Source organism: Chionomys nivalis, chromosome 8, assembly GCF_950005125.1.
Source record: "Chionomys nivalis chromosome 8, mChiNiv1.1, whole genome shotgun sequence".
NCBI lineage: Eukaryota > Metazoa > Chordata > Mammalia > Rodentia > Cricetidae > Chionomys > Chionomys nivalis.
Genome location: NC_080093.1, coordinates 4701029 through 4728695, shown reverse-complemented (window position 1 = coordinate 4728695; position 27667 = coordinate 4701029). Strand labels below are relative to the sequence as shown.

The 27667-nt window shown below is 45.2% G+C and overlaps 1 protein-coding gene across 2 annotated transcripts; it reads left to right on the top strand.

Annotated features, from left to right (window-relative positions):
* The first annotated feature begins 267 nt into the window (after window positions 1-267).
* On the top strand, window positions 268-27667 carry Plekhs1 (pleckstrin homology domain containing S1). Of its 2 annotated transcripts, XM_057779425.1 has the most exons (13): window positions 268-363; window positions 1966-2011; window positions 9703-9791; window positions 9937-10043; window positions 10693-10827; window positions 13352-13427; window positions 14353-14466; window positions 17224-17358; window positions 20265-20371; window positions 21569-21775; window positions 22550-22651; window positions 24018-24153; window positions 27506-27667. In XM_057779425.1, the coding sequence occupies exons 2-13, from the start codon at window positions 1984-1986 to the stop codon at window positions 27659-27661; spliced, it is 1392 nt and encodes a 463-aa protein (XP_057635408.1). In that variant the 5' UTR covers window positions 268-363; window positions 1966-1983; the 3' UTR covers window positions 27662-27667. The 2 variants fall into 2 exon arrangements, with proteins under 2 accessions (XP_057635408.1, XP_057635409.1); XM_057779426.1 differs by lacking the exons at window positions 268-363; window positions 1966-2011; window positions 9703-9791; window positions 9937-10043 and having other exon boundaries at window positions 10696-10827; window positions 14350-14466.

The following is a 27667-nucleotide window of genomic DNA, read 5'->3' as shown; positions in this document are numbered from 1 at the left end:
AATGGCACTCTGACATTGAAAAGAAGCCCAGGGAGGTTTTTGTTTTGTTTTTAAATAGGATTTCAAATTAGCCTTGGCCAACCTAAAACTCATCATGTAGCCGAGGCTATCTTGAGCATATGATCTTCCTGCCTCTATTTCTCAAGTGCTGGGATTACAGATGTGGCCAGAAATTCATGCTTTTGGCATAAAATTCTCAAGGGCAATTTCAAAATGCATATTTTAATTTTTAATTATTTGTGCCTTTGGAATGAAGGGCAAAGTATCTTCAAGTTCTTGTAAAGAGCTGTTCTTCAAGGGAACGAAGTCCTTTGGCCTCTCCTGCTTGGCATTCCATCTGGTGGAATTCGTCCATCACCCCAGGTGAGGGCAAAGGCTGCTGGTTCTCCAGTGCATGCAATGAGATGCCCCAGAGATGCAGTGAGATAATCACCTCTGCTTTTGCTCAGGACCCCTCCAGAAGGGAAACCCTTTCCCCAGGCAGTGGGGGTGAGATAGAAGAGTCCAGAAACGCACGCTGGTCTTCAATAGCTCCGACATGCTTCTCCCCAACCAGCAAAGGAGAGAGAGGGATGAGTGGCTGATGATAACCTAAAGCAAAGGTCAGGAAAGGAGCGGTCACTCCAGGACAGACGTGCAAACAGCCCTCAGCCTTCTTCCCTGAGGGCCCCAGATTACCTGGTGCCTCCTTTTTCAGAGCCTTCCATTTTGAGATGTTACTAATTCAAGGTAGAGAGAGGTCACAGACACAGTCCTAGTCCATTGGTCCTGCAGCCCTCACCCCATGGACGTCCCTTCGACCTCTCTGTCCCCTAACTGATGGTTCTCAGCTTTCCTAGTGTTGCGACCCTTTATGCAGTACCTCACATTGTGATGACCCCCAACCATAAAATTATTTTTGTTGTTGCTTCATAACTGTAATCTTGCTACTGTTGTGAATTGTAATAGAAATACCCAATGTACAGGATATCTGATATGCAACCCCCTAAAAGGGGTCATGACCCACAGGTTGAGAACCACTGCCCTAGATGGTCATGGATGATAGACAAATCTGGTTAGAGTCAGCTTCCATGGGTCAGTCCTGGGCCTCAGCATCAGGAAATCTTGGGAATGGCTGCATGGTTAGCAGAGGCACTTGAAGAAGAGGGGTCTCTGGGCCTTGCTCATGAGGTTCTCTTTGAAGAAAGCAACCCCGAGATGTGAAGAAGGCTTATCATAGCGGCTTCTCAACCCACACTGCCTCTCAGTGCTAGCTGACCCAGGATCAGCTGCCTCTGTGCTGCTCTGGTGTCTCTAATCTTCCTCCCTGGGGCTCTCCTTCTACAGTCACATGTGGTGGGGACAGGGAAGACTGCCCTGGGGACAGGGAGGACTGCCCTTGCAGTCTCTCACAGGGAGGACTGCCCTTGCAGTCTCTCACAGGGAGGACTGCCCTTGTAGTCTCTCACAGGGAGGACTGCCCTTGTACTCTTTTTCACAGCTTCTTCGTAGATCACCAATTGGGTAAGCACAGGCGCCGTGGCTACCATCACCTTTGGATACAATGGGGGAACACGTTAACAAGGAATTAGAGGAGCTGGAGAGATGGTGTTGGAGAGACTGGCTCAGTCAGTAAGGGGTTTGCTGTTTAAGCATGAGGACCTGACTTCACTCCACAGAACCCGCACTGAAAAGTAGATATGACAACACATGTTTGTCATATCAGTGGGGGAGGCAGACACAGGTAGATTCCTGTGGCCTACTGGCCAGTCAGGTGAACTCCAGGCCAATGAGAGACCCTGTCTCAAAAACAAGATGGATGTCACCTGAGGAACTACACCCAAGGTTGACCTCTGGACTCCATACATAGACTACAGACAGAAAAGACAGAAGCCAGAGTTGGTGGGGCCTGTCTTGACTCCGGATGGAGTTAGTCACTGCGGCCACATCTGGAGGCTAACTGTTGTCTCACCTCTCCTATGACAGGTAAGAAGAACCATCCAGATGGAACCCAGATCTGCAAAGAGTCCAGGTACCTAAGGGGTGTGGTGGTGGAAGAAAACATCTGTCCACCAAAAGTGGTGAGCAAGGTCCATCAGGTTGTCCAGGACACGGACATCAGTTCCCGCTTAGTAGGGACAACAGATATTCTGGGACGGTGACAATTGGTCTACAGAAAGTAGAAGCTGTTGGATTCGCTTATTATGTGTAAAAGCTGAATTATCAAGACATTTGGTATTTCCTGTTTGTCATTGGCTCAGTGTTCCCTTTGTAGGTTGGAACAGTGCCTTTAATAAATTACAGCCCAGGCACGACTAGGATATATATTCCTTTAATTTGCATAGAATTCTTACTTAACAAACCACGAATTGTCATTGGGGCTTGTTAGGCGGGCAGCTCAGCTCATGTTGTGCAAACACACAGCACACACTGCCTATACACGCACATAATTCGCTCCAGGAAAATGGTTAAAACAGCAGAACTTGGGATGTAGTAGCTTGAGTACAAATTGTCCCATTCAACTCCAACAGGTGTACAGAAGCCTTTGCTATAAGCTGTTGTGCTCAGGGAACTTAGAATCTCACTGAGAAATTGAGAGAAACACAGAAAGACAGGCAGTGCATGGAGAACCTCAGCTCAGCATGTCTAATAGAGCCACAAAGTAATCATGGATGAGAACAAAGCCCTGTGGAAGCTGGAGGGAAGGCTGGGGTATGGAGAAGTTGTTTGAGCTGTGTCTTAGCATGTGTGGGAGACTTACTTTCTTATTTTATTTGTATATGTATGTGTATCTTGGAAAGCAGCCCTCAACCAATGTGGGGTTGGTAAAGATCTTTACCCATTCCATAGGCTGTCGTTTTATATTGTTGACCATGTCCTTTGCTTCTGAGAAACAGAAGCTTCTCAGTTTCAGGAGGTCCCATTTATTAATTGTTTCTCTCAGTGTCTGTGCTACTGGGGTTTTATATTTAGGAAGTGGTCTCCTGTGCCAATGTGTTCAAGTGTACTTTCTACTTTCTCTTCTATGAGGTTTGGTATGGCTAGTTTTGTATTGAGGTCTTTGGTCTATTTGGGCTTGAGTTTTGTGCACGTCAATAGATACGGATCTATTTTCATTCTTCTACATGTTGATATCCAGTTATGCCAGCACCATTTGCTGAATATACTTTCTTTTTCCATTTTATATTTTTTTGCTTCTATGTCAAAAATCAGTTGTTCATAAGTGTGTGGATTGATATCTGGGTCTTCTATTTAGTTCCATTGGTTCTCCTCTGAAATTTTTGTACATATTACTAATTAAAATCTAATCACACCACTTCCCCAATTCCCTTTGTTCCCTCCAATCCTTCCTAGGTTCTCCTTCATCCATTTTCAAATTGGTGGCCTCTTTTTCTTTATAAGTGTTATAAACATGCATGCACACACACATGCACACCCATATATATTATATGCATACCCACAGATGCACAAACATATAAATATATATAAATACAACCTCTGAATCCTTTTTTATCATTTATGTAATAAAAGGGCTGATCCCTTTGTATTGGGTAACCAGTTAAGGGACTCATCCTTGTGAGAGGCTAATTCTCCTTCTCTACGGTTATCAGTTCCCTGTAGTTCTTGGTATTAGGGTGACACTCCATGAGATTTTCCCCTTAAGGATTGTTAATATTGCCATTGTTAATATCTTATTTAGGCTGCCATTTCTAGGAGATTCAGTTTTACAGCAGACTTCCTAGTCTTCTGGCTCTTACAATCTTTCTTCCCTTTCTCCCTGAATGTTTCTTGAGACTTATGTGTAGGTGATGGAGAAGCCTTGTTAGCCAATTATCTTTAGGAGGTAGGTCCTAGCTAAGGCGTGGCTTCCTGGAGCCTGGGGCAAACTGGGGCACAGACCAGGTATTTTTTACTTTGTGTGGTTCCCCTGTGGCACAGCTGAACTTAGACTTTCTGTTTCTGTGGCATGAGTTTTCCCTAGATAATAATAATGGGTAACAGAGTGGATACTTATGAGCTATTATTTATGGATAATTTACACTGGCATAGTTTTTTTGTATATTATTAATACAAGTTCAAATTGTATTTGTTATTACTGTTTACAATATTTGTACACCTATGCAAAGTTATTTGTCAGATTGTATATAGGCATGTTTCTATCTCTGTTTAGGACATTTTTACCACTTTATGGAAATCTGAGAAAGGTTGTATAGTTGTAGTAAGCCACATTTTGGGGTGACTTCTGTCGCAATCCAATCATAACAGGTTCTTATGTTCGAGGGTGGGGCCGTGTGGGTTAGAAATGTTAGGTAGGAGGAACAGAGATACGAAAGGAACACAGAGACTTAAAATAATACCAGGAGGCCTGGAGGGATGGCTCAGCCGTTAAAGGCTAGGCTCACAACCAAAAATATAAGATAATACCAGGAGGGCAACTCAGTGAATAGTGAGTCCACCTGTGTTTATTTTTCATATGTCTTTATACCCCAATACAAAAGAGAGCAGGGAGAAAATAAAATACTGCTTTAACATGATGCATTGGACAGCCAGAACAGTTACCTGCTTCAATGCTGGAGATCTCAAGCAACTATTTCCTAAGTTAAGTATTCTGATGTTTTGGGCAGAATATGCAGTGAATACACCCTGGACCAAGTATCCTGTAGGCAGCCCCTCCCTATATCAAACCTCCTATTTGAAAATAAAGGAGCAGGAATAGGCTTGAATTCTCTGACCTATGGTCAGGATGGAACAGATTCACCTCTATGGGCCATCATAATGCCCAAAACACCAACTAATCAGGGTTTCTTGTTTGTAGCTACACCTGTGGTTAACAACTTTGAAAAAGTAAAAGTAAACTCAAATACTTTGACCTTTAGTCAAGGTGGAACAAGTTCACATCTGTGCTTTTGGACACACAGTGACTCACACACTGGAACAGGCTCACGTCTGTGCACCTGCATACACAGTGACTCACACACTGGAACAGGCTCACATCTGTGCCCCTGCACACACAGTGACTCACACACTGGAACAGGCTCACATCTGTGCCCCTGCACACACAGTGACTCACACACTGGAAGAGGCTCACATCTGTGCTCCTGCACACACAGTGACTCACACACTGGAACAAGCTCACGTCTGTGCTCCTGCACACACAGTGACTCACAGAGTGGAACAGGCTCACATCTGTGTCCTCCACACACAGTGACTTCACACACTGGAACAGGTTCACGTCTGTGCTCCTGCACACACAGTGACCTATCTCACACACCCCTGAATTTTTTTTGTTTTGTTTTGTTTTTTTGTTTTGTTTTTTGTTTTTTCGAGACAGGGTTTCTCTGTAGCTACGGAGCCTGTCCTGGAACTAGCTCTTGTAGACCAGGCTGGCTTCAAACTCACAAAGATCTGCCTGTCTCTGCCTCCTGAGTGCTGGGATTAAAGGCGTGCGCCACCACCACCCGGCATACACCCCTGAATTTGTCCATTAACTCTTATTGTGTCTGTGAACTCCTTGAGATTTTTCTACCACAGGATCATGTCATCTGTAAATATATTTTTACTTCTTTCTAACCCATGATGCATTCTACTTCCTTTCTTTGCTCAGTTGCTCTGCATAGGGTAAATGCAAACACTTTCCTCTTGTCCTTGAGCTTAGAGAAAAGGTCATAGTCTTCAGTGCTCTTTATATATTGAAAACAGAAGTAAATATCTTGGATTTGGTTGAAGGATCTTCTCTTTCTAGTTGACCGTAGTCTGTCAAGAAGTGTGGGACAGTGGTCTGTACCCTGTCACTTGTATTTTAAATAAACACTGATTGGCCAGTAGCCAGGCAGGACGTATAGGCAGGACGAGGCAGGAAGTAAAGGCTGGGCAACAAGAATTCTGGGAAGAGGAAAGATTCAGTCTGCAGTCATCATCCAGACACAGGGGAAGCAAGATGTGACGGCCTCGCTGAAAAAGGTACCAAGCCACATGGCTAACACAGACAAGAATTATGGGCTAATGTAAGTTATAAGAATAATAAGAAGCCTGAGATACTAAGCCAATCAGTTTATAATTATGGTAGACCTCTGTGTGATTTCTTTGGGACTTAACAACTGAGGGAACTGGGCAGGACAGAAACCTCATCAACAAAGAAGAGCTATGCTGCACACAGGGCAACAGAACCAACCATTCTGCCGCTGCCCCCTATAAATGCTCTTAACCAACCAGATTAAGCCCTTGGTGATGTTGCTCAAGCTGATGTATCCTGGCTGATTTTTCCCTTATGTGCTCTCTCTGTTATTGAGAGAAGGCTTTTTAAGTTGGTGACTGTCATTTTGCTTTTGTTTCTAATTTAACTTTTTTATTTTTTGTGAATTTCACATCATGCATCTGTATTCCATTCACCACCCTATCCCTTCACATCTGCCCTTTGCCCTTGTGACACCTGTCCAAGATAAAACAAAATAAAATTTAAAAGAAAAAGAAACCTCTTATCACAGAAGCTGTACTGTCACAGGGAGTCACATGGTGTACCATTTAGCACATTCACCATGACTAGCAAGTGTTCACTGCAATGAGTCATTGGTCTAGTTCAGAGCCTCTGGTTTCTGCTACACTATTGATGCTCAGCCCTCACAGGATATACTGTTGTTGCCCTGTGTCATGGAGATCCTGCAGCTTTGGGTCTACAGGACTGGTATCTTCAGGTGCTCCCGCAGATCATAGATGGGGTAGATGCTGGAGTGAGCCCGCTCAAAGCTCTGGTTCTGGGCCTGGGTGACTGCTGGGTTGGCCAGTCCACCAGCTCTTCCTCATCCTCACCAGCAGGGTAACCTCTCCAGCACTGCCCTGGCTAGCTCACCCAAGGCAATAAGCAGCAAGTGAGGCTACTACTCCTGCTCTCATGCCCTTAGGGATGGCTCACCCACATCTACACCAGCAGGGCCAGCTCTACTGTGTTGTTCAGACGAGGTGTAGGCTGCTCTCCTGAGCACTGCAGCTGGTGAGAGGCAGGGACTCTCATGACCTCAGGACCAGCTCCTCCACCTGCCACAGGCAGCCAGGAGTGGGTCAGGGAAGGCACCTCTCCCTTGCCCATGCTAAGATATGACAGATGAGGGGCAGGGCCAGGTCTTTCACATTCATGAATTCTGGAAGACTCACTCACACCCCTATAAACCGGGTCAGCTCTACTGTGCTGCCCAGGTGAGGTGCAGGACCCACTCAGTTGGTGGGGGTCTGGGTCAACTCTCCTGCCTGTCTCAGGAGATGAAGGACAAGGGGCGAGGGTGCATTTCATTTTGAATACGTTTATTTTTCCTTGCAATTCTGTTAGGTTTTGCTTCATGTTTAAATCTCTGCTTTTGGGTACACATATGTTTACTGTTATTATATTCTCTTAGGATTAATTGACTCCTATAGTATTATAAAATGGCCTTCTTTAATCTCGGATGGTATTACTTTAGGGTTTATATGTTTTTAAACCTATAACAGCCTAAATAATAGTATATTAGTTCACAAATAATCCAGGCTCATTGCAGAGATGTAATCTCATTGTCCACCCCTAGCCTTTACACTGCAGTGTTGACAGAAGTTTCTGTCCTGCCCAGTCCCACAGCCATCTAGTCCCAAAGAATCACACAGAGGTCTACATTAATTATAAACTGGTTGGTCTAGTAGCTCAGGCTTCCTATTAACTCTTTCTTACACCTTAAATTAGCCCATTATTCTTGTCTATCTATATTAGCCACGTGGCTTGGTACCTTTTATCAGTGAGGCATTCTCATCTTGCTTCCTCTGTGACGACTACAGACTGAGCCTTTCCTCTTCCCAGAATTCTCCTGTTCTGGTCACCCCACCTATACTTCCTGCCTGGCTACTGACTAATCAGTGTTTATTAAAATACAAGTAACAAATCTTTACAGGGTACAAGACCATTGTCCCACAGCAACTACTCATACCCATAAATAAATTTTACAGAGAAACTGAGCACTTTTGTTGCTTGTCTTTGCTGTGTGTGGACTGTCTTTTCTCCTGTCTACTTTTGAGATGTTTCTCTGGTGACATGCTTTTGAACATCTTAATTTTAAGGAACCTCAGGGTATGTTACTTTTCCCATATCTTGTGTTTCGTGAGATTCATCGGATTGATTGGATCTTGGTTTATAGTTTTAAGTTTGCAAAACTTTTAGAATTGTTTCTTCAATTTTTTTTTAATTTTTTTTTTTTTGCCTTTACCCCTCTTTTTAAGGAATCCCAGCTGCTTGCATACTGGGCCACACAAGACTGCTCCTAGTGCATGAGTTTTCTTTTTATGCTTTGGACTTTGCTTATTTTGCTAGTCCCTATTGCTGTGCATTCAGGTTGCATGGTAATTTTCCTCTAAAATATTTGGTCTTCTCTTACAGCCCATGGTGTAGACCTCCCTGCCCCCAAGGTGTCATTGTTTTCGTCTCTCAGAGTTCACTCTGGGTCTCTCTAACTCATGTATCTCCCGAGCTTTTGCCAATAACAGTAAATCTCTGGCATGTCTCACACCTGTGCCAATTCAAGGTCTGCCTTGATTGATTAGTTATCCCCTTTATTATTGTCACATTTGTCTGCCTCTTCTGCGTGCCCAGCTACCTTTGACCCATTGCCAGGCATTACAAATTTTACCTTACTGGGACCAAATATTTCCTTATTCTTATAAATCTTGGGTTTCTTTGGAACAACGTGATCTTCTAAGGCGTGCCTTGATGATTTGTTAGGTGGGTCTGGCATGGTTCTCAGTGCTCTACCTGACGTCCCAGGAATTACAGTCTTTTCCAGCAGAGCTGGAGGGAATCGCATTTGTCTTGTCTTATGTGGGTGCTCTAATCTTTTCTGTGACACATACATGTGTAGATTAATAGTCCTGGTATGTGAGGAAGTGTGTGTGCGTGTGTGTGTGCACATGCGTGTGCACTAAACATGCATACACAATTTGACAAATAAAAGCAGAAATACCTGCTGTGGAAATTTGGGTGGCAGAAGTGATAAAGAGGCTCCCAAATATTAGCTGTTTCATCGCAATTCCTGGAATTAAAGGTAGCTTTCTATTGTTGTTGTTGTTATTATGTTGTAGTTTCTAAACTGTCTAAATGAAATGCAGGGACTACTTTCATTCAGGAAAACAGTGCTGTTAAAATTGTATTTAAGGGCACATTTTAATCTCCCATCCCAGGCTATTGGTCTGGTTTGCCTTGGGGTTCAGAAAAGACAGACCTTCCCAAAGGCTTAAAGCCTGCTGGGTGAAAATGGAGTCGGGGTTGCTGAGATCATGATATCCAGTCACGCTGGTGAGGCCCCTCTCCTGAACTTCCTTCTCTGAGGCCACCGAACCTGTTCTGGCAACAGAGAGATTAGTGCCTCCTGCCTTGTTCCCACCAGCACGTGGTCCTGCCTTGATTGGCTGTGCCAGAGGGTGATTCACACATTACCTCACTGTCAAAATGAGAAAGGAAACAAACCTTTGCTCACACTGAGGGACCCAGGGCCAAACTGCAGAAACCCAGTCAGGCAGGTGCGAGCTGAATGAAGCCGCCTCTAGATGCTCTACAGTTGGTCTTTCATTAGGGCTAGGGTGGGGAGCAGCTACTGTACATGTTCTTTTGAATGGCGGAATAATTTGGAGATAGATACTGTTTTCCAAGTGAAGCCATTCTTTTTTGAAATTTATGAGAGAACAAACTGAATCCTCTTCACTTTCTTTTATTAGGTAAACAGTTTACATTTTATTATGGAAATGAAGTTCACAAACAAGATTACTTCATTAAGTCGCCACCCCCTCAGCTTTTCTTCTCGGCAGTAAGTAATTGCTGTAGTTTAACCAGCCTCCCACCAGCCTCCCACCAGCCTATCACCAGCCTCCCACCAGCCTCAGGAGCAGTTGAGAAAAGTCCCTGCTCATCTTCTGAGGTTTAGCTGAACAGCGAAACCTTCTCATTTTCAGACCTCCTGGAAAAGGCGGCTTTTCATCCTGTCCCAGAATGGGGAAAGGGGCCTGAGCCTCTCCTATTACAAAGACCATCAACACCGAGGCTCCATCGAAATCGATCGGTGCGTATCCACACCAGGAAAACTGAACAGCAACAAATGTGCCCAAGTCAAACGCTAAACAAGCTGCACAGAAACTTGAACCTGAATCTCTAACAAAAAGAAGCAAGGGCTTCAGACCTGCCATAGGTTTTGTGTCTCTAAAAGAACCGACATAACAAACGGGCGTAGGTAGAAGTGAAATAGCTGTTTCACACTGTGTGTCATAGGCGGTAAATCTCTAATTCCTGATCCTTCGATTGAGGACTTTGTCTCACTTAATTTTTTGATGAGAAAGACCTCCTTAAATTCAATTTCATAGAGCCACAGTGGACTTTAAGAAATATTTAGATAAACTATTCTTTGTCTTTTCTTCAGAACTCATGTACCAGAAATAGTGGAAAATATAGTGATTTGTGGACTCAGGAATCCAACCCAAATGGAAACTTCAGAATTGAAATTCAAGCTGAACAGAGTATTTTCAATTACTGATGAACCAGATCCAGAGTTATTTTCTAAAATAGAAAGAATTCAAATGAGATTTATGATGTGAACTAGACAGTCTTTAAAATGTGGGTCAATGAAACCATCAGTTTCATTCCGAATTTAAAATAGGGATCTGTTTTTATCTTAAGTTGCTCTCTGTATCAGTCTGGTTTCTTTGTGTCTGTAGAAGCACCATCATAGAAGTTGGTATAAATAGCCCAGAAAAGATGCAGTCTGTGCAGAAGATGTTCAAATGCCACCCGGATGAAGTGATGTCCATCAGAACCGCAAACAGGGACTACTTCCTCATTGGCCATGACAGGTGAGGGCATGATGAGAGCGTGTCTGCTGAGTGTGAAATTAAAGCATTATAAATCATAAATCTATAGATGATGAACAGGCTGAGAATGGAAACCAGGCTGCAAGTGCAAAGCAGCAGTCTTCAGTGTTCTAAAATGGTTTTGTGTGTGTGTGTGTGCACATTTGAGTGTGTGTGCACATAAGTGTGGCTGCATATGTGAGTGTGTGTATACATGCATATGCATGTGTGTGGCTGCACATGTGTGTATACATATATGTGTGCACATGTATATGTATGACTGAACATCTGAGTGTGTGTACATGTGTTTGACCGCACATGTGATTGTATGTGTGCATATGTATATGGCTGCACATCTGAGTATATGTGCATGTGTATGTGGGTACACATGGGAGTATGTGTGGATATGTGAGTGTGTATGCATGTGTGGACTGCATATGTGTGTGTTAATGTGTGTGTGCAATGTCTATGGCTGCACAACTGAGTGTGTGTACATGTGTGTGGTTGCACATGTGTGTGCATATGTGTGGTTGCACATAATACTATGTGTGTACATGTATGTGGTTGCACATGTAAGTGTGTGGTGTATGTTCCAGTGTGCATATTGTGTGGCTGCATATTTGAGTGTGTCCACATGTGTGTGGTTGCATATTTGAATGTATACATGTGTGTGCATGTGTGTGGCTGTACGTGTGAGGGTGTATACATGTGTTGATTGCACATGTGAGAGTGTATGCACATGTGTAGTTACACATGTGAGTATGTGCGTATGTGTATGTGTGCATATGTCCATGGCTACACATCTGAGTGTGTGCACATGTGTATGGTTGTATATTTGAGTGTTTACACGTGTGTGCATGCACATGTGAGTGTGTGTGGACATGGAGACCAGAGGACAACCTTGCCCATCACTCCTCAGGAGCTGTCTACCTCGGGAGCTGTCCACTTTGGTTTTTGGCACAGTGCCTCACTGGATTGAGTTAGTCTAGGCTGACTCGCCAGAAAGCTGCCGGGATCCGCCTGTCTCTGCTCCGCAGCTGGTGCTGCAGACACTCCTCTGTGCCTGGCTTTTCTGTACGGATTAAATTCAGATTCTCATGGTTGCGTGGCAAGTGCTAACTAATCTTCCTCCTTGACTTTTAAAGTAGTTTTCAGAATCATGCTGCTAGCTGCCTACGTGTGTTATAACTGTGGTATAACAACAGAGGTTTCTAACCTCACTGTTTTGGAGGCTGGGAGTCAGAATGAGGAGCAAACATGGCCTCTCCCATGAAGCACTGTGGACGGAAGGCTCTTTTCATCCCTCTCTCGCAGTTCCGCACCAAACCCTAGCTTTTAAATGGCGTTCCCCACATGCACACATCTCTGGGTCAAACTTCTCCCTTTTTTCCGCAGATAGCGGTCTCACTAGTGTAGGAGGTATCTCTACATGTGACCTCCACCGAACCAACTATTTCTGCAAGTAGTCCCTTTCTGCGCAAGGTAGCAGCTGAGGGCTGGGAGCCGGGAAGACTTCGTAGATGAGGAGAGAGTCACAAAGCATTCTGTGAAAAACCGTGAGCTACAGGGAGGGACTGCTCACCCTTAAGGCATCTGTGGCCTTTAAGAGTGGCTCCTGTGGAATCTCACGCCCGCTTATCTATGGGAGAGAGGTTACGGTGTGGGAGGAGGCAAGGCTGAAGTCAAGCGTGAAGCCTTCGTGTGTTTCCAGTTGACCCAAAGTTGCAGTTTTCTTTTGAATTGCCACCCAAGACAACAGAAAAGAAGGGGAAATGTGTCGATTTGCGCAGATACACTTGCCTCGTTCGCTTTTCTGTCTGCTGTGATGAAACACTGGCTCCTGGGGACAGGGTTTGCTTAGCTTACATGTCCCGATTACAGGCCGTCATTGAGGGAGGTGAGAGGAGGAACTTGAGGCAGGGATCTGGAGGAGGAACCATGCAGAGGCCCAGGAGCGTGGTGTGCTGCTCACTGACTTGCTCGCTATGGCTTGCTTAGCCTACTTTCTTAGAGCACCCAGGCCCATCTGCCCAGGGGTGGCACAGCCCACAGTAGACCAGGCCCTACTACACTGATATTTAATCAAGAAAATACCCCCACAGACCTGCCTACAAATCAACCTGATAGAGGAATTTCTTCAGTTGAGTTTCCCTCTTTCTAGATGACCTGTATTCATGTCAAGTAGACAAAGAACGAACCAATACAACACTCTTCCTAAAAATGCGTTTCCTGAGGATACACAATTGCGGCTGACAGGCAGAACACCTGGGAAAGCAGAAGCCCTGCGCCCCATGTTCCTGCTGCTGTTTCTGAGTTTCCGTACTGGAGGAGTCTTGAGGGTTAATTCAACTGTGCAGATGCAGAGACAGAGAGGGAACAGTGGACCATGCTACTGCTTGGGGAAAAAGTTCTGTTCTGTAGAAAGCTGATCCCAAAGCTGCTCCGGGTGCAAAGAATCTGCTAGGTCCAGAACGCGTGTGGGAGAGGTTGCTACCAGTGTTATCTGAAACTCTCTTCCTGCCCTCAGGGAGACGATCAAAGACTGGGTCTCCATCATGTCACCGTATTGCCGGGGTGCGCATGCAGCTCATCAGAATACAGAGGTAACTCGACATCACTAATGATGGCGTTCAGGACACCTGAACACTGCCTTCTTTCCTTAGAAACAACAGCAGCCCTTTCTTTCCCCTTAGCAACTGGTGCTAATACAAAGAATGAATAAGCGAGGACACGCATGCCCTTGCTACTTCCACAATTAACAAAAGGAAAAATACTTTTGTGTTTTGTAAGAGAGCTAAATTATATTGTCATTGTTGCGGCAGGAGGAGTGAGAGTTAATGGTGGCAATTTTCATAGCAGCGTGAAGTATACTATTTTCTACCATTGTGATTTTAGGTGCATAGCCAGCTTCCCTTTGAATGGCTAAGTCTAGGGAGGCGTCTCAAACATTGTTTCCATCTGCCCGCATTTTAATATAATGTCTCTTGTGTCAGGTAAGCAGCTGAAGGTTTTAATTGGCTTCATAAGGAGCTTTGTAAATTTCTCCCGGTCCTTTCTTAGAGCCTGTCACAGAAGGATCTTGGGTGTAGCTACATTTATGGTTGTATTTTCCATGTTGTTCCATGCTGATAGCATACGCCCAAGAGAAGGAGGGATCAAGGCATGTCTCCCAGGAGATTCGATGATGAGAGAAGAAACGACAGGGCGTGAAGGGAGACACGATGGGGAGGAGAGGCTTGGGGGGGCACTCAGGGCACCTGTTAAAGCCAGGCTGGTGTCTCTGGGGACTTGTCTTAGTGATACAACCATAGCTAGGCCAGGCTGGGTGTCCTTGGGGACTGGGGAGCGGGAGAAAGTCGCACTGACAAGGTTGACCCTTGTCTTTGTGTTATGACACTGGCCACTGGGCAGTGCGGATGTCAAGGCTGTGGGGACCCTGGAGAAGGGACACCCAGGTGGTCGTGGAGGGGATGACAGTAACAGGAGGGCGATTGCACTCTAACTGCAAAACGACTTTTGTCTAAGCAGGAGGAGCCTTCGCTGGGTGACAGAAGACCAGTTTCCGACCCCAGTCCTTTCTTTGGTCTCTCTAGTGCACCGGAGATTGTCGGCCTCGCATTGCCAAGGGCCAGTCTTCCAGACGTGGTAATCCAAAGCTCCTCCTACTGTGTCAGGATGCTGCAGCCGGGAGGCGGCCATTGCTGAATAGAACCACTAACTAGCAGCAGGCATTGACCTCACCCATCTTTCTTCCTGGAGGAGATAGCTAAGGTGACAGGTCCCTCAGAGCAGTGTTTGCTATGTAAACACAAGGACCGGCTTTGACTCCCCAGAACTGGTGTGGTGGCACACATCACAACTCTAGTATGGAGGAGGCAGGGACAGGTGCATTCTTGGGGTTCTCTGGCCTGTCAGCTTAGCCGGCTTGGTGAGTTCCAGGCCAGTGGGAAAAAACAAACAAACAAAAAGCATACAGAGACAGAGAGAGAGAGAGAGAGAGAGAGAGAGAGAGAGAGAGAGAGAGAGAGAATGATTTCTGATCTTAATATTTATTCATACTTGCTCATTTCCTATTCTACAGATAGGCTTTAACGCTTACCTAGCTGACTCTAAAGATTTTAGTTCCGTTTTGAAAATCTTGACAGACAGCAGGTCCTTCCCTAAGTGTGGCCAGCAACCTCCCCTCCTTCCACACTCAGGGCACAAAGTCCCCCAAGTACCCCATGATCTCCTGTTGTGCTGTCCATACCCTCAGGAAGGTGGAGTTCCCTTGGCTCACCCCATCGGTCTGGCTTCTCATTCTGGGTATCAGATCTTCTTCACTCTGAACACGATACGTTTGAGGAAGTCAGATAGCATGCCTGCCCCCTGAAGGTCACAGAATTGTGCCCTCATGTCTCTGGGTTTGCTGTGTGTCTAGATTTGGCTATTCTCAGTAAACAGGCTGGGCAGTTTATTTCCCTGAAATCTGTCATTTCATCCCTTAGAGACACCCCACTGGCTCCTTTCCCTCTGTGGGTACCAAGCACAGGCAAGGCTTCTCATTTTATCTAGCTGGCAGCTCTCCAACATTTTAAAAGCTTTTCCGGCATATCAACACCACCAGGCCAAATGCCTCATCTCAGCCATGAGGAAAACCAATGCCTGACACGAGGCAGGCAGACTGACCTTGAACAAAACCCCACTCGGAGGAACCTTCCCCACAGAGGAGCCTTGTTGGCAGCTTTTACCTTTTCCCATTATTTATTCAGATCAAGTAATACTGTTTTTTCAACCATCTCAAGTGAAAGACAACCACGTGTCTTGATGGGATTTGTTATTGATGTTGTTGGTCCATCAGGAATCCTTCTCTCCCAACTCAGCCTAATCCCGCTCCGGGGTGCATCTTCAGCATCCATAACAGAACACTGTGGTACTCTAGGAGTTTCCAAACAGCAATTACAATTGGTTTCCCCAGCTCTGACAGTTGTGAGGTTCAGGATCAAGAGAGGAATCTCATCTGGTAGGGGCCTTCTTGCTGACTCATCAGGTGACCGGCAGACATGCGAGCAAGGCAGAGGACAACCAGGGTGAACCATCCTTCCCCATCTCAGACATGGCATTCAGGAATATGCTATCATGACCCGTCTATCTCTTAAAGCTCTACCATTACTGCTCTAAAAATGACATTTAAATTTCAATATGTGTTTCCGAGGGGAACATTCGTATCACAGCAGAGAGCTTTGAGATAGAGAAATGGACATGACTTAAGTATATAGAGATGCTTGTGGGCTTCTCCGCGGGGCCAGTCCTGATAAACTCATAATAAATGGAAACAGCACGAGTTGAGAGTGCATTTACCGCACCTGACTTTCTGAACATCACAGCTCAGCAACAAACATGCAGTGCAGGGTCTGCTGTTCCCCTGTGACTGCAGGGCTGTCAAGGAGCTGTGGCTACTGCTGCCACCAGGCTTACAAAAAAAGTTATCTTACCCTTATTGGTGGCCCACACAAAGACTATAGTTCAAAATCTGCAATACAGTTCCCACTGAATGTGTCTTGCATTTGTATTCTCTCTATGAGAGAAAAAATCTGGAAGTTGAACCATCCTGAATCATGGTATTCTATCTGTCTATCTATCTATCTATCTATCTATCTATCTATCTATCTATCTATCTATCTATCTATCTATCTAACACACACACTTACCTTCCATGGAATTCGTAACAAACATCCGGGGCTTATGCAAGGCCTCGCCACCCAGTCTTGTTCCTGGAGTAACTAGATTGCACTCATAACAATCCTTAGGCTACTCAGGCAGCTGCCTTCATGGAGTATCTGGTGTCTGTTAGGAGAGGGAAGACAATAATTAGTTGCTCGTATCTACCTCACCTGGAAACCGATAATTCACACTGTCACGGAGCCAGCACTACCTAATTGCACTACTATGGAAACAGAGAAGGCACAACACAGAAGAGGAACCCTGGAGGTTCAGTGACTCCGGACTGATTATCTCCTCAGAAGCTGCTGAGATGACAGGAATGACATGGGGTGGAGGCACCATGACAAAGCTCCATGTCTTGCCATGCCTCTCACAGTAGAAAACTTCTTGTTCTGAGTTGTAACTTCTCCACAGTTGAGAAAATTCCAGACATGAGCTTAAACATTCATACCATTAGAGGACCCAGACTGAAGAGGCAAGTCCAGTGTGTGGGCTTCCGAATGTCGTACTGAAGGAGACTGCGTCCTTGTCAACACAACTCATCTACTAAAGCTTTTCTAGAAAGGATTGGTTTAATTTTATTGGAAGAAAGGAGGGAAGGAGGGAAGGAGGGAAGAAGGGACGGAAGGAGGGAGGGAAGGAAGGAAGAAATGAAGGAAGGAACTCATTAATTCCTTTTGCATCTTTCTTTTTCAGCATTTAATACAAAATAGTCTCCAAGGGCTCAGGCAAGATCATAATCATCATCATGAAGACCATTTATATTCAGAACCCCCTCAAGACACAGAAGAAGAAAATTACTATCAGACTCCCCGAAGCATCCTTTCAGAAGTGAGTGCCCCCACCCACCCATCATTCATCTCTTCACCACGTCTGCCGAGCCTCTGCCACACACTGCTGCTGGGACAATAGGCTGAGATCAGGAAGGCACAGAGGTAAAGCTGGCAGAGACCAATGGCTTGCTCATGATGCTGGCACCAGTCTAGGAGCAAGACACATACCCATTGGATGCCTGGGTAGTACCAGAGGTGGGAAGAAGAAACTGGTTTCCAGGTCGAAAACCAGAGAAAGTTCTACAGAGGAGGTGACATTTGAGAACTCAGTAGATGACGTTTGGAATTTAGTAGTCTTTCTGTTTCCTGGACTGAAAGGAAAAGGGTAAAAGTCACTGAGTAATCAGCTGTGAGTGTGTGTGAAGCAGCCTATTAATAACCGGACACTCTTCGGGGTGCTAGACACTGCAGTGTTCCAGTGACGAGTGGGCCTCATGGTCCTCCACAGTTCAGAGCCCACAGTCTCTGTCACCAAAGATAATGCCACACAAAGAGGCATGCAGTGGTCTAGGGTCATCAGATATAGGGCAGATTTTTCTCTTTCCACTTGAGTTAAAGCAGGCTTCAGGGACCTCTGGCATCTGCCATGTCTGGTGAATTGCTCAGGTAGACAACACTGCAGAGTGTGTGAAGGAATGGCAGAGTAGAAAATTAACAGGAGAAAAGATGGGAGAACCAGCCAGCCCGTGATGGGAGAATCAGCCAGCCCGTGACGGGAGAACCAGCCATCCCGTGACGGGAGAACCAGCCAGCCCATGATGGGAGAACCAGCCAGCCCATGTCGGGTACTAGATTTCAAGCCGACTTCACTCTGTGAGAAGCATAGGGACAAAGAAAGCTTCTAAGCAGGGAAGTGACAAAACACGGATTGACTTCCTGGAACATTGGCCAAGGAGTTCTATGTGTGTTAGCCACAGATAGAAAAGGTGGAATGAGATGGTAGACAAAATTAGGGGAACAGAGTGGCATCATCTCCAAAACTGGGGGGTTTCTACCAGATGACGACATTATAACTTGAAGATGCATGCTGAGGTCAAGTTGTTTATAGAAATGCTAAGTCACAAGTGGTTTAAACAAGCTGTCTATCACAGTGAAGTTCTCAGAGCCCCTGGTACATAGTTCTGCATTGTAAGCAGCCAAGTGCATAGCACAAGGCATGGCCCATGGTTTCTTAAGCATAAAACACTTTCTTTCACCATGAATACTTCTGCATTAGTGTTCTCTAGGGCAACCAACCAATCAGGTATGTAGAAAGGAAGGCTGTAGACCCCTGTGGGATATGGTGTCTGGGGAAGGAGATGAAGCTGTACAACAGCTGTCGGGCAGGCTGGGGTGATTCAGGAATGTGGAGAAACAACAGGACTTCACCAGGCAGGAGAAGAAAAAGGCATGCCTGGCGAAGAAGACCACATGAGCGTAAGGTCTGGAAGAGAGCCTTTGGTGAGGAGACAGATGCACAGATGACTGGCTTGACAGGAAGGGGATGCTCCACTTAGAAGTCATTGGTGAACTAGAGGGGAAGAATCCGTGGATATGAAGAGAAGTCAGTGGATATGAATTAGAGGGGAAGTATCCGTGGATATGAAGAGAAGTCAGTGGATATGAATTAGAGGGGAAGTATCCGTGGATATGAAGAGAAGTCAGTGGATATGAACTAGAAGGGAAGTATCCGTGGATATGAAGAGAAGTCAGTGGATATGAACTAGAAGGGAAGTATCCGTGGATATGAAGAGAAGTCAGTGGATATGAACTAGAGAGGAAGAATCCGTGGATATGAAGAGAAGTCAGTGGATATGAATTAGAGGGGAAGTATCCATGGACATGAAGAGAAGTCAGTGGTGAATTAAAGAGGAAGAATCCGTGGATATGAAAAGAAGTCAGTGGATATGAACTAGGGAGGAAGAATCCGTGCATATGAAGAGAAGTCAGTGGATATGAACTAGAGAGGAAGAATCTGTGCATATGAAGAGAAGTCAGTGGATATGAACTAGAGAGGAAGAATCCGTGCATATGAAGAGAAGTCAGTGGACATGAACTAGAGAGGAAGAATCCGTGCATATGAAGAGAAGTCAGTGGACATGAACTAGAGAGGAAGAATCCGTGGATATGAAGAGAAGTCAGTGGATATGAACTAGAGAGGAAGAATCCGTGCATATGAAGAGAAGTCAGTGGATATGAACTAGAAGGGAAGAATCCGTGCATATGAAGACAAGTCAGTGGATATGAACTAGAAGGGAAGAATCCGTGGATATGAAGAGAAGTCAGTGGATATGAACTAGAAGGGAAGAATCCGTGGATATGAAGAGAAGTCAGTGGATATGAACTAGAAGGGAAGAATCCGTGCATGTGAAGACAAGTCAGTGGATATGAACTAGAAGGGAAGAATCCGTGGATATGAAGAGAAGTCAGTGGATATGAACTAGAGAGGAAGAATCCGTGCATATGAAGAGAAGTCAGTGGATATGAACTAGAAGGGAAGTACCCGTGCATATGAAGAGAAGTCATTGGATATGAATTAGAGGGGAAGTATCCATGGATATGAAGCAACAATTGCATCCAGTCTTTGGCCCCATCAGCTTCCGAGGTTCCATGATAGAATTAATCACCTGGAGGAAAGGCTCCTGCAGTGAATGACTAGGAATGAGCAGACAGGAAAATTCAATGCTTCTCAATAGAATGCATGTGTCTAGAATGGGACCCAAGGGCTCCCAGGAAGGGAAAACAGCCTTTGAATCTGCCAGAAACTGTGGTTCCATCTCCCGTGGTTAAGGCCAGGTGATATTCTCTGAAGAGCGGCTGTCCTTGCCATGAAGATGTGTGATTCCATTGCAGAGCAGTGGGAGGTAAGGAGGGGCCTGGCCAGTGGCAGACGTGTATCCTTACATCTTCTCTTCATGCTTTTAGTTGAAGAATATTGCTGACTCCAGCGATTCCGATGACTCCATTGAATCCAGTAGTCCAGACCAAGTTTTCGAGAAATCTGAGAGCAATTACATGTCAATGAGATCCTGGTGAGTGTAAATGCCTTCTAAGTATTGCTATTAGCTAACCTATTTTTAATAGAACAATTACCACCAATTCAGCGTGTTAACCTTTGTGTGAGGATATATGCACATACATACATATATATGTATACATATGGATAATGTACATGTGTGCGCGTGTGTGGCGTTGACATGAGCCATAAGGCATATGTAGAGGTCAGAGGGCAACCTTGGGTGTTGGTCCTCATCTTCCGCTTTGTTGGAGTCATTCTCTTCTTGTTTGCCACTGCACATACCACATGAACTGGCCCGTGAACTTCCTAGGATTCCCCACATCCCATTTTGCCACGGAAGCACTGGGATTGGAGAAACGCTACCACGCCTGGCTTTCCATGGGCCCTGGAGAGCCAACCTGCGGCCCTACTGTTTACAAGGCGAGTGCTTTACCCACCGAGCCATCTCTCTAGCCCCCAGTTCATTTTTGAACTGTTGACAAATTGCTTCAAAGCATCACAAAGACTCCGCTCTGCACATTGATTGATTTGGATCGATGTCCTTTATCTGAAATGTTTAGGATTGCCAACATTTCTGGTTTCAGAATTATTTCTTTTTTCAGATTTTGGAATATCTGCATATCCATAATGAGATCTCTTGTGGAACAGAAGTCATCTAAACATAAAATACATGCACGATTCATATTTCCAAATGTACCTTATATATATACAGCCTGCTGATAACCTTAGGCAAAAATGTTTGAAATTGGCTTTGTTCATGAAAGACAGCATGATGGTGTGGACTTACTCCACACGCGGCATCCGTATTGTCAGGTAGCATTTCAGGTTTCAGATGCTCAAGGGACGGGAGTTCAACCTGTGGACTAAAGAGAAAGGAATGTGGTGATGGTTTCTTCACCCACAGAAAGCCACCTGTGACATCAGGACACTTCTGTCTTCAGAAGTCTTCTGGTTTTTTTGGCTTTTATGTCTCTCATACTCTCACCCTGTTCTCCCAGCCCTGTAAAATGTTATTTCAATTCCAAGTCCATTTTTAGAAAGAAAGCTTGTTCAGTTTGACTCTGCCTCTGGTGGGATTCTGATGGTTGAACATGTTCCAAGGCTTTGTTAGTCTTCTTACGGCTGTTAGACGCTCCTATTTGACAGGTAGAGTGGAAAGCTGTCACCGTGTGTGCTTAAACAGACCCTTGTTCAACTTCTTATACTCCAGCTTCTTCAAACAATCGACCCCTGCATCTGCTGATGGCCAAGCTGAAACCCAGAGCTCCCCAGAGACTCCGGAGCAGGCAACTTCTCTGCAAGAACTCGGCACAGGGAGTTATCTGTATCTTTCACTCGCTGACCTGGAAGCACAGACTGCAGAAGACAAAACGGGGTCCGCCTCCCTAACTGTTGTGAAATTGTCTATATTACTCAAGTAAAGCCCTGATTTCTAAAACTTTTTGGGCCCTAAGAACAAGACAGATGCCTTAAATGCACTCAATATTATAAATTTCAAAGTAGTTCCTGAAAATTCCCAAGTCAGACAAGCATGGCAGGCTTCCTCTGTGTGTCATTGAGGCTGTGACCCTTCTCTGTGTCACTGGTGTTGTGACCATAGACAGTAACTGATAGAGTTGGAAGAAGAGTGGTCCCCCGGGATGGGGGTGGCCCTCCCAACGGTTTCGATGCTTTTCCCTTGGCCAATCTTTCAGGCCCTAAAACCTGGACCACGCTGATCCAGCATCAGCGTGCATCACCAGCCTCCCGCACTAGCGTCGTGTGAGCAGGCAAGCCTCCTGAAGTGCTGAGCAGATAAGAAGGGGAGAGTTTAGGTCCTAGGTGATGTCAAGGGCACTTGACAAGATAGTTGTGATTTTTAGCTGCTTTACATGCCCTCCTGTATGAAATAAGTTCCAGAAAGCAAACATGTAAAATTGACCGGATGGAGATGGTTATAAGCCCACTTGGTCCAGTTTTGCCTCCTTCTGCTGTCTGCCAACCACTACCACATGCCAGAGGGGCTGGGAGGATTAATGAATGTCTTTCCATACCTTAAATTCATATTTCTTTCTTGGTATGTTTTGGGCAAGCTTTAACTGGAAAATGTCATCTCAGAAGCAGAAGGTCAAAAACAAACTCTGGAAGGATAGCTCAGAGCGAGGCTCAGTCGGCTGTTTGACGCGACTTACACAAATGTTTTCTGTCCTAGCAATGTCCCGGACGAGAGCCAAGTGGAGACTCTGAATGTGTTCCTCACTCCTCGAGATGCCATCGACTATCTTGCTCTTGTAGAAGCGGCGGGACGGATATGGTAGGTGGAGCTTTGAACAGATATCAGAGATGAAATGGCACCCTCGTTCTGAACACTGCATCTGACAAAACCAACGGAGCACTAGGGCTGCTGTTGCCAGAGAGAGGGCTCGCCAGCAGAAAGATTATTATTACATAGGAGGTCAAATTTTGAGGGGATCTAAGAGAACCAAAAAGCCCAGGACTCAGGATGTTTCTGATCCTTCAAAGGAGAACGAATGGCAAGGGGCTGTTCCAGGCACCATGGAGTGAATATTTAAAGAAGGAAAGAAGAGAACGAGGTTATAAGATCGAAAAGAAAAAGATATATATGTGGGCCTAAGAGTCCCACACTCCATTCAAACCTCTATTCCAAAACACAAGCACAAAATTCTGTGTGGCAAATATTTTTTGTTTTGTTTCTTGAGACAGCTTTGTAGCTTGGGGGCTTGTCCTGGAACTCACTCTGTAGATCAGGCTGGCCTCGAACTCACGGAGATCCTCCTGTCTCTGCCTCCCATAATTTCTATTTATCTAATTCTACATCCTCCTAGACTGTGATTGGACATGTTGGCACATGCCAGTAACCTTAGTTCCCTTGAATAGACTTCAAGGCCAACCTGAGCTTTGTAGTAGATTTAAGGCCAGCTTTAGCTACATAATGAGATGCTCTCCCCTCCCCCGTCTTAAAATAAATAAGCCAACATGTTTAATTCATTTTTGTGGAAGACTGAATTTTTACAAGGTAACTCTTTAATATAAATAAGATCCCATACTGCCATAACTTTCCATTTTTACAAAAGTTTTGTAATTTAAGACTTGTAAATGCCTGCTCGGCCTATGAACTTGTCTGTGACCAAGCTTACACGTCCGTTCATTCATCCACTTATTAAATATTCACTGCAGTGCTGTGTGCTCAGTTCTGGCAGGTGTTTGTTGAGCATCCTGTTTTCTTAGAACTGTGCAGTTATCAATTTTTAAACACCAGCTAAGGAAACAGAAAGGGAGTTCTGTACTCCCAGGTCATAAAGCCAGATGAAAAGGAGAGGCCCGTGAGTCAGTAAATATAAAAAGTACATCTTATTCAGAACTACAGTTAAAGTATTCCCACCGTGCATAATTATAAGTCCTGGGACAGGAGAGATTAACTACAAGCAAAACAAGGGACTGGACTTGGCAGGGCCTTGCAAGGGTGATTAGCTTGGAGCAGGGCTTCTGAGGGAAGGGAGGCAGGGAAGAAGTTAGTCCAGACAGAAGGAGAGGGTTGGCTTCCAATGTGGGGCAACTCGGCACAGAGTGAGGTGATCCCACAGGCCCCATTCCTGCCCCCACAAGGAGCCAATGAACTCTGCCTCACTTTCTTGTTGGATGCTGTGTTCCCACTGCAGTGTGGCTCAGTGGGAAGGCCCTCCCCGACTAGGGTGCATATTCTGCCATGGAGACCATATCTTGGCTGTCAATGACCTGAAGCCCCAGAACCTGGAGGAGGTTTCCCTGTTTCTTACCCGCTGTAACCAGAAGGAGGTGAGTCCTATGAACCAGACCAGGCCAGATCAAGTCAGGGCTGGGAAGAAGAAGATCCAGCTCTGGGAGGAAGTCTGGGAATGATTCAGAACATGAATGAAATTTTGTCTTTTGTTTCAAGTGCTACTGGGGAAAGCACTGGGCTAGGAGAAAGGGCTCGGGGCTTTTGATCTCAGGCACTGTGGGGTGCAGAAATAGCACCATGACTCAGACTAACTTGTGGACTGTAGAGAGCCCATTTAAGCAGTCTGTGTCTTGCCTTTTTGTAAAATTAGGGACAGTGATTGCAGCAGTTGTTGAAGAACAAAATGATATAGCATGCTGACACATTCGCAATGTCCCAGACACAATTACTATGGCTTTGCCTCTACCTGCAGGGCCATGTGACATGGAGTGGCTCACTTTCCTGAATGTCAATTTTCTCATCTAATAACCCTCTGCATGGAGTTATTAAAAACCAAGATCATGTTACATGCATGTAAATGGCATTTCTGGGTAGTATAGTTTTCATATTTTTCATTCCTTCTAAGTCCACGTTGATTTCTAGCCCCGTGACCTAGGAAAAGCCGCTGCCTTCTCTGTGTTTAGCTTCTCTGCTCTAAAGCAAGGAGCAGAGCAAGGACTCATTCCTCCCTATGGTTTCCAAACTGTGCTTCTTGGATCTTTGGACTGTGACTAGGGAGAAAGGAGAGGAAGGGCTCAACATGTGCTGCTTCTGTTAGGGACATTCACATTTGTCTTCTATTAAATAGATACATCTAAAATACTGGACCACACCGTTAACAGATAGATACACCTAAAACACCAGACCAGACAGTTAACAGATAGATACATCTAAAACACCGGAGCAAACAGTTAACAGATAAATACATCTAAAACACTGGACCACACAGTTAACAGATAGATACATCTAAAACACAGGACCACAGAGTTAACATTCTTAGAAAGCATAGAACCTTGACTTGAAATTTCTATAAACTGCAACAGTAATGATCTATCTTCTGGCTCTGGGCATCTGTGGTTATGTGTCATGCGTATTAAGGACTCAGCTTCTTTCTTCTCCATCATTCCATAAGCCTGCCAGTTGGAGAAATTCTTATTGTATTATCTAAAAGGGTAAAGGCCAGTCAGGCATGTGACTAAGGTAGATACAAAACTAGTTAGTGGCAGTGCCAGGGTTCATCATTCATCTGCTTCCTCGCTATTACTGAACATCTCCCTACTCTCTACTGGCTACTGCTACGTACTAAGGCTACAAAGGTGGTCTCAGCTTATACATAAGTAGCTCACAGATTAGCGGGTATAGCAAGTATCGTCAGCAGTCTCAGAATACAGTGTGTGCTCTGAGATGTGAGCCGAAAGTGTTGGGGGAGACTAGATGGGTCTTCTGAGGATACCCTCACAGCAGGCAGTGTTTGGCTTGAGTTCAATCCTTGATACGAGTTTGCAGGGTAGATAAGACATTGGTTTGAGGGATCTAGTCCAATAGTCTGGCAATTTATAATTCATGGCTTCTGCCAAAGGTCCACCCTACAGCCAAAGGGTGAAGAAAACCATGTGCAACTTCCGGAAGTTACTATTATTTTGACCCAAAGATCCATACATGTGCTCAGCAATCAAGAAAAGTGTTGTATTAGGCTACTTGTTCATATCAGCCACCCAGAACTGAAACAATCACACAGAATCTATATTATTTAAAACACTGTTTGGCCCATTAGCTCTAGCTTCTTATTAGCTAACTCTTACATCTTAATTTAACTCATTTCTATTAATCTGTGTATTGTCACATGGCTTACCTGCTAAAGTTCCTTCCGGCTCCAGCAGGACCACATGGCTTCTCTCTGACTCCGCCTCCTTTCTCCCAGCATTCCGTTTAGTTTTCCCCCATCCAGCTCTGTTCCCCTAAAGCTCTGCCATAGGCCCAAACCAGTTCCTTTATTTATCAGTGGTAATCACAGCATACAGAGGGGAATCCCACATCAGAAAAGGGGTTGTGAGCAGACACACATCTAAATCTCCACCTGGGCGTTCGCATGTGCACCATCATGACTGCCATTGTAGACCGCACCTCTCCTGTGCTCTTGCTGTCTTCTGCATGCATCTGAGAACAACTCCCAAATAATACTGACCACTATCAACCCCCACCAACCTGTAGGTCTCAATCCCATCAAACAACCTTTCACAGATAGCCTAGATATTAGATATTTATCTTACCATTCATAACAGTAGCAAACTTACAGTTATGAAGTAGCAATGAAAATAATGTTATGGTTGTGGTCAGCACACATGAGGAACGGACTGTATTAGAGGGCTGCATTAGGAAGGTTGAGAGCCACCGATCTAGAGGAGTAGAAAACTCTCCTCCCCACCACTCCTGACTTCTTTCTTTTATATGAAAACAGATGGCCAGTCCTCTTTTAAAATGCAAGCACTTGTTTCTGGGAAAGAGCATGTGGGAGCACGGGCATCTCCTGTGTCTCGCGTGTCTGAGCCAATGACATCCACTTTAGCCACAGTGGAGAGAAGGGGGAGGCTGGCAGAGGGAGGGGCTAGGGACAGTGAGAGGAAAGTGAGACAGCTTTTTAGAGGCAGAGGAGATGGTGTGTGTGTTTAGAGGGATAAGAAATGGCGAGCTGCAAGAGAAACATTCAATTTCCGTTTCCTTCTGCTTTTGGCTGGGGCTTTCCTGGATGGTGGTCTCCTTTGGATACACAGGGTTCTCCAGGTCTTTTGAGTTCTTGGAGCAACAGGATCCCTCTGTGGACGTCTTAGTAAGATTTCTACTTCTGTGATAAAACACCATGGCCAAAACAACTTGGGAGGAAAGGGTTTGTTTCTCTTACACTTCCATCACAGCCCATCACCAAAGAAAGTTGGGGCAGGAACTGAATCCAGGCCATGGAGGAGTGCTATTTACAAGGTTCCTTCCAACGGCTTACACACCCTGCTTTCTTATAGCATCCGGGACCATCAGCCCTAGGACATCACTACCCACAGTGAGCATCAATTATCAATCAAGAAAATGTGCTACAGACTTGTCCATAGGCCAGTCCCATGGGGGCATTTCCTAACTGAGGTTCCCTCTTCCAAAATGACTCTAGTTTGTGTCAAGTTAACATAACACTAGCCTGCACAGTGGGCCGTCAGCCCTTTCCAGAGCCTGCCTAGAGGCTTAGGCCCGTGGATGTCAGAAAATCAAAGTCCATGTTCCGCTTGAACATACAGATCACCTGCAACTGCCTTTGGCTCATCGTTCAATTTCTTTCAAAAACAGATTCAAGAGGTATGAAGGATGGGATCCCAAGGATACTCTCTAATTAATCATTTAATTCTCTCCTATCTTGTGTCCTAGAAAGTGAAACTCTCAATTGGCCGGATCCCACATTCAGAGAAGTTCCATGCCCCCTCCTGTGCATGCCCCTTAAAATACCAACAGGGTTTGCCAGGGAAGGCACTGAAGAGGAGTCCAGCCATCAAAAAGACCCAGAAGGAATCAACTGGAGAGTAATCTGCC

Bases quoted from the DNA above. Each gene is read 5' to 3' on its own strand.
- Plekhs1 (XM_057779425.1), top strand. From the start codon at position 1,984: ATGGAACCCAGATCTGCAAAGAGTCCAG. The intron at 2,012-9,702 runs GTACCTAAGGGG...TTCTTTTATTAG, and splicing joins CAGATCTGCAAAGAGTCCAG to GTAAACAGTTTACATTTTAT. The intron at 13,428-14,352 runs GTAACTCGACAT...TTGTCTAAGCAG, and splicing joins CAGCTCATCAGAATACAGAG to GAGGAGCCTTCGCTGGGTGA.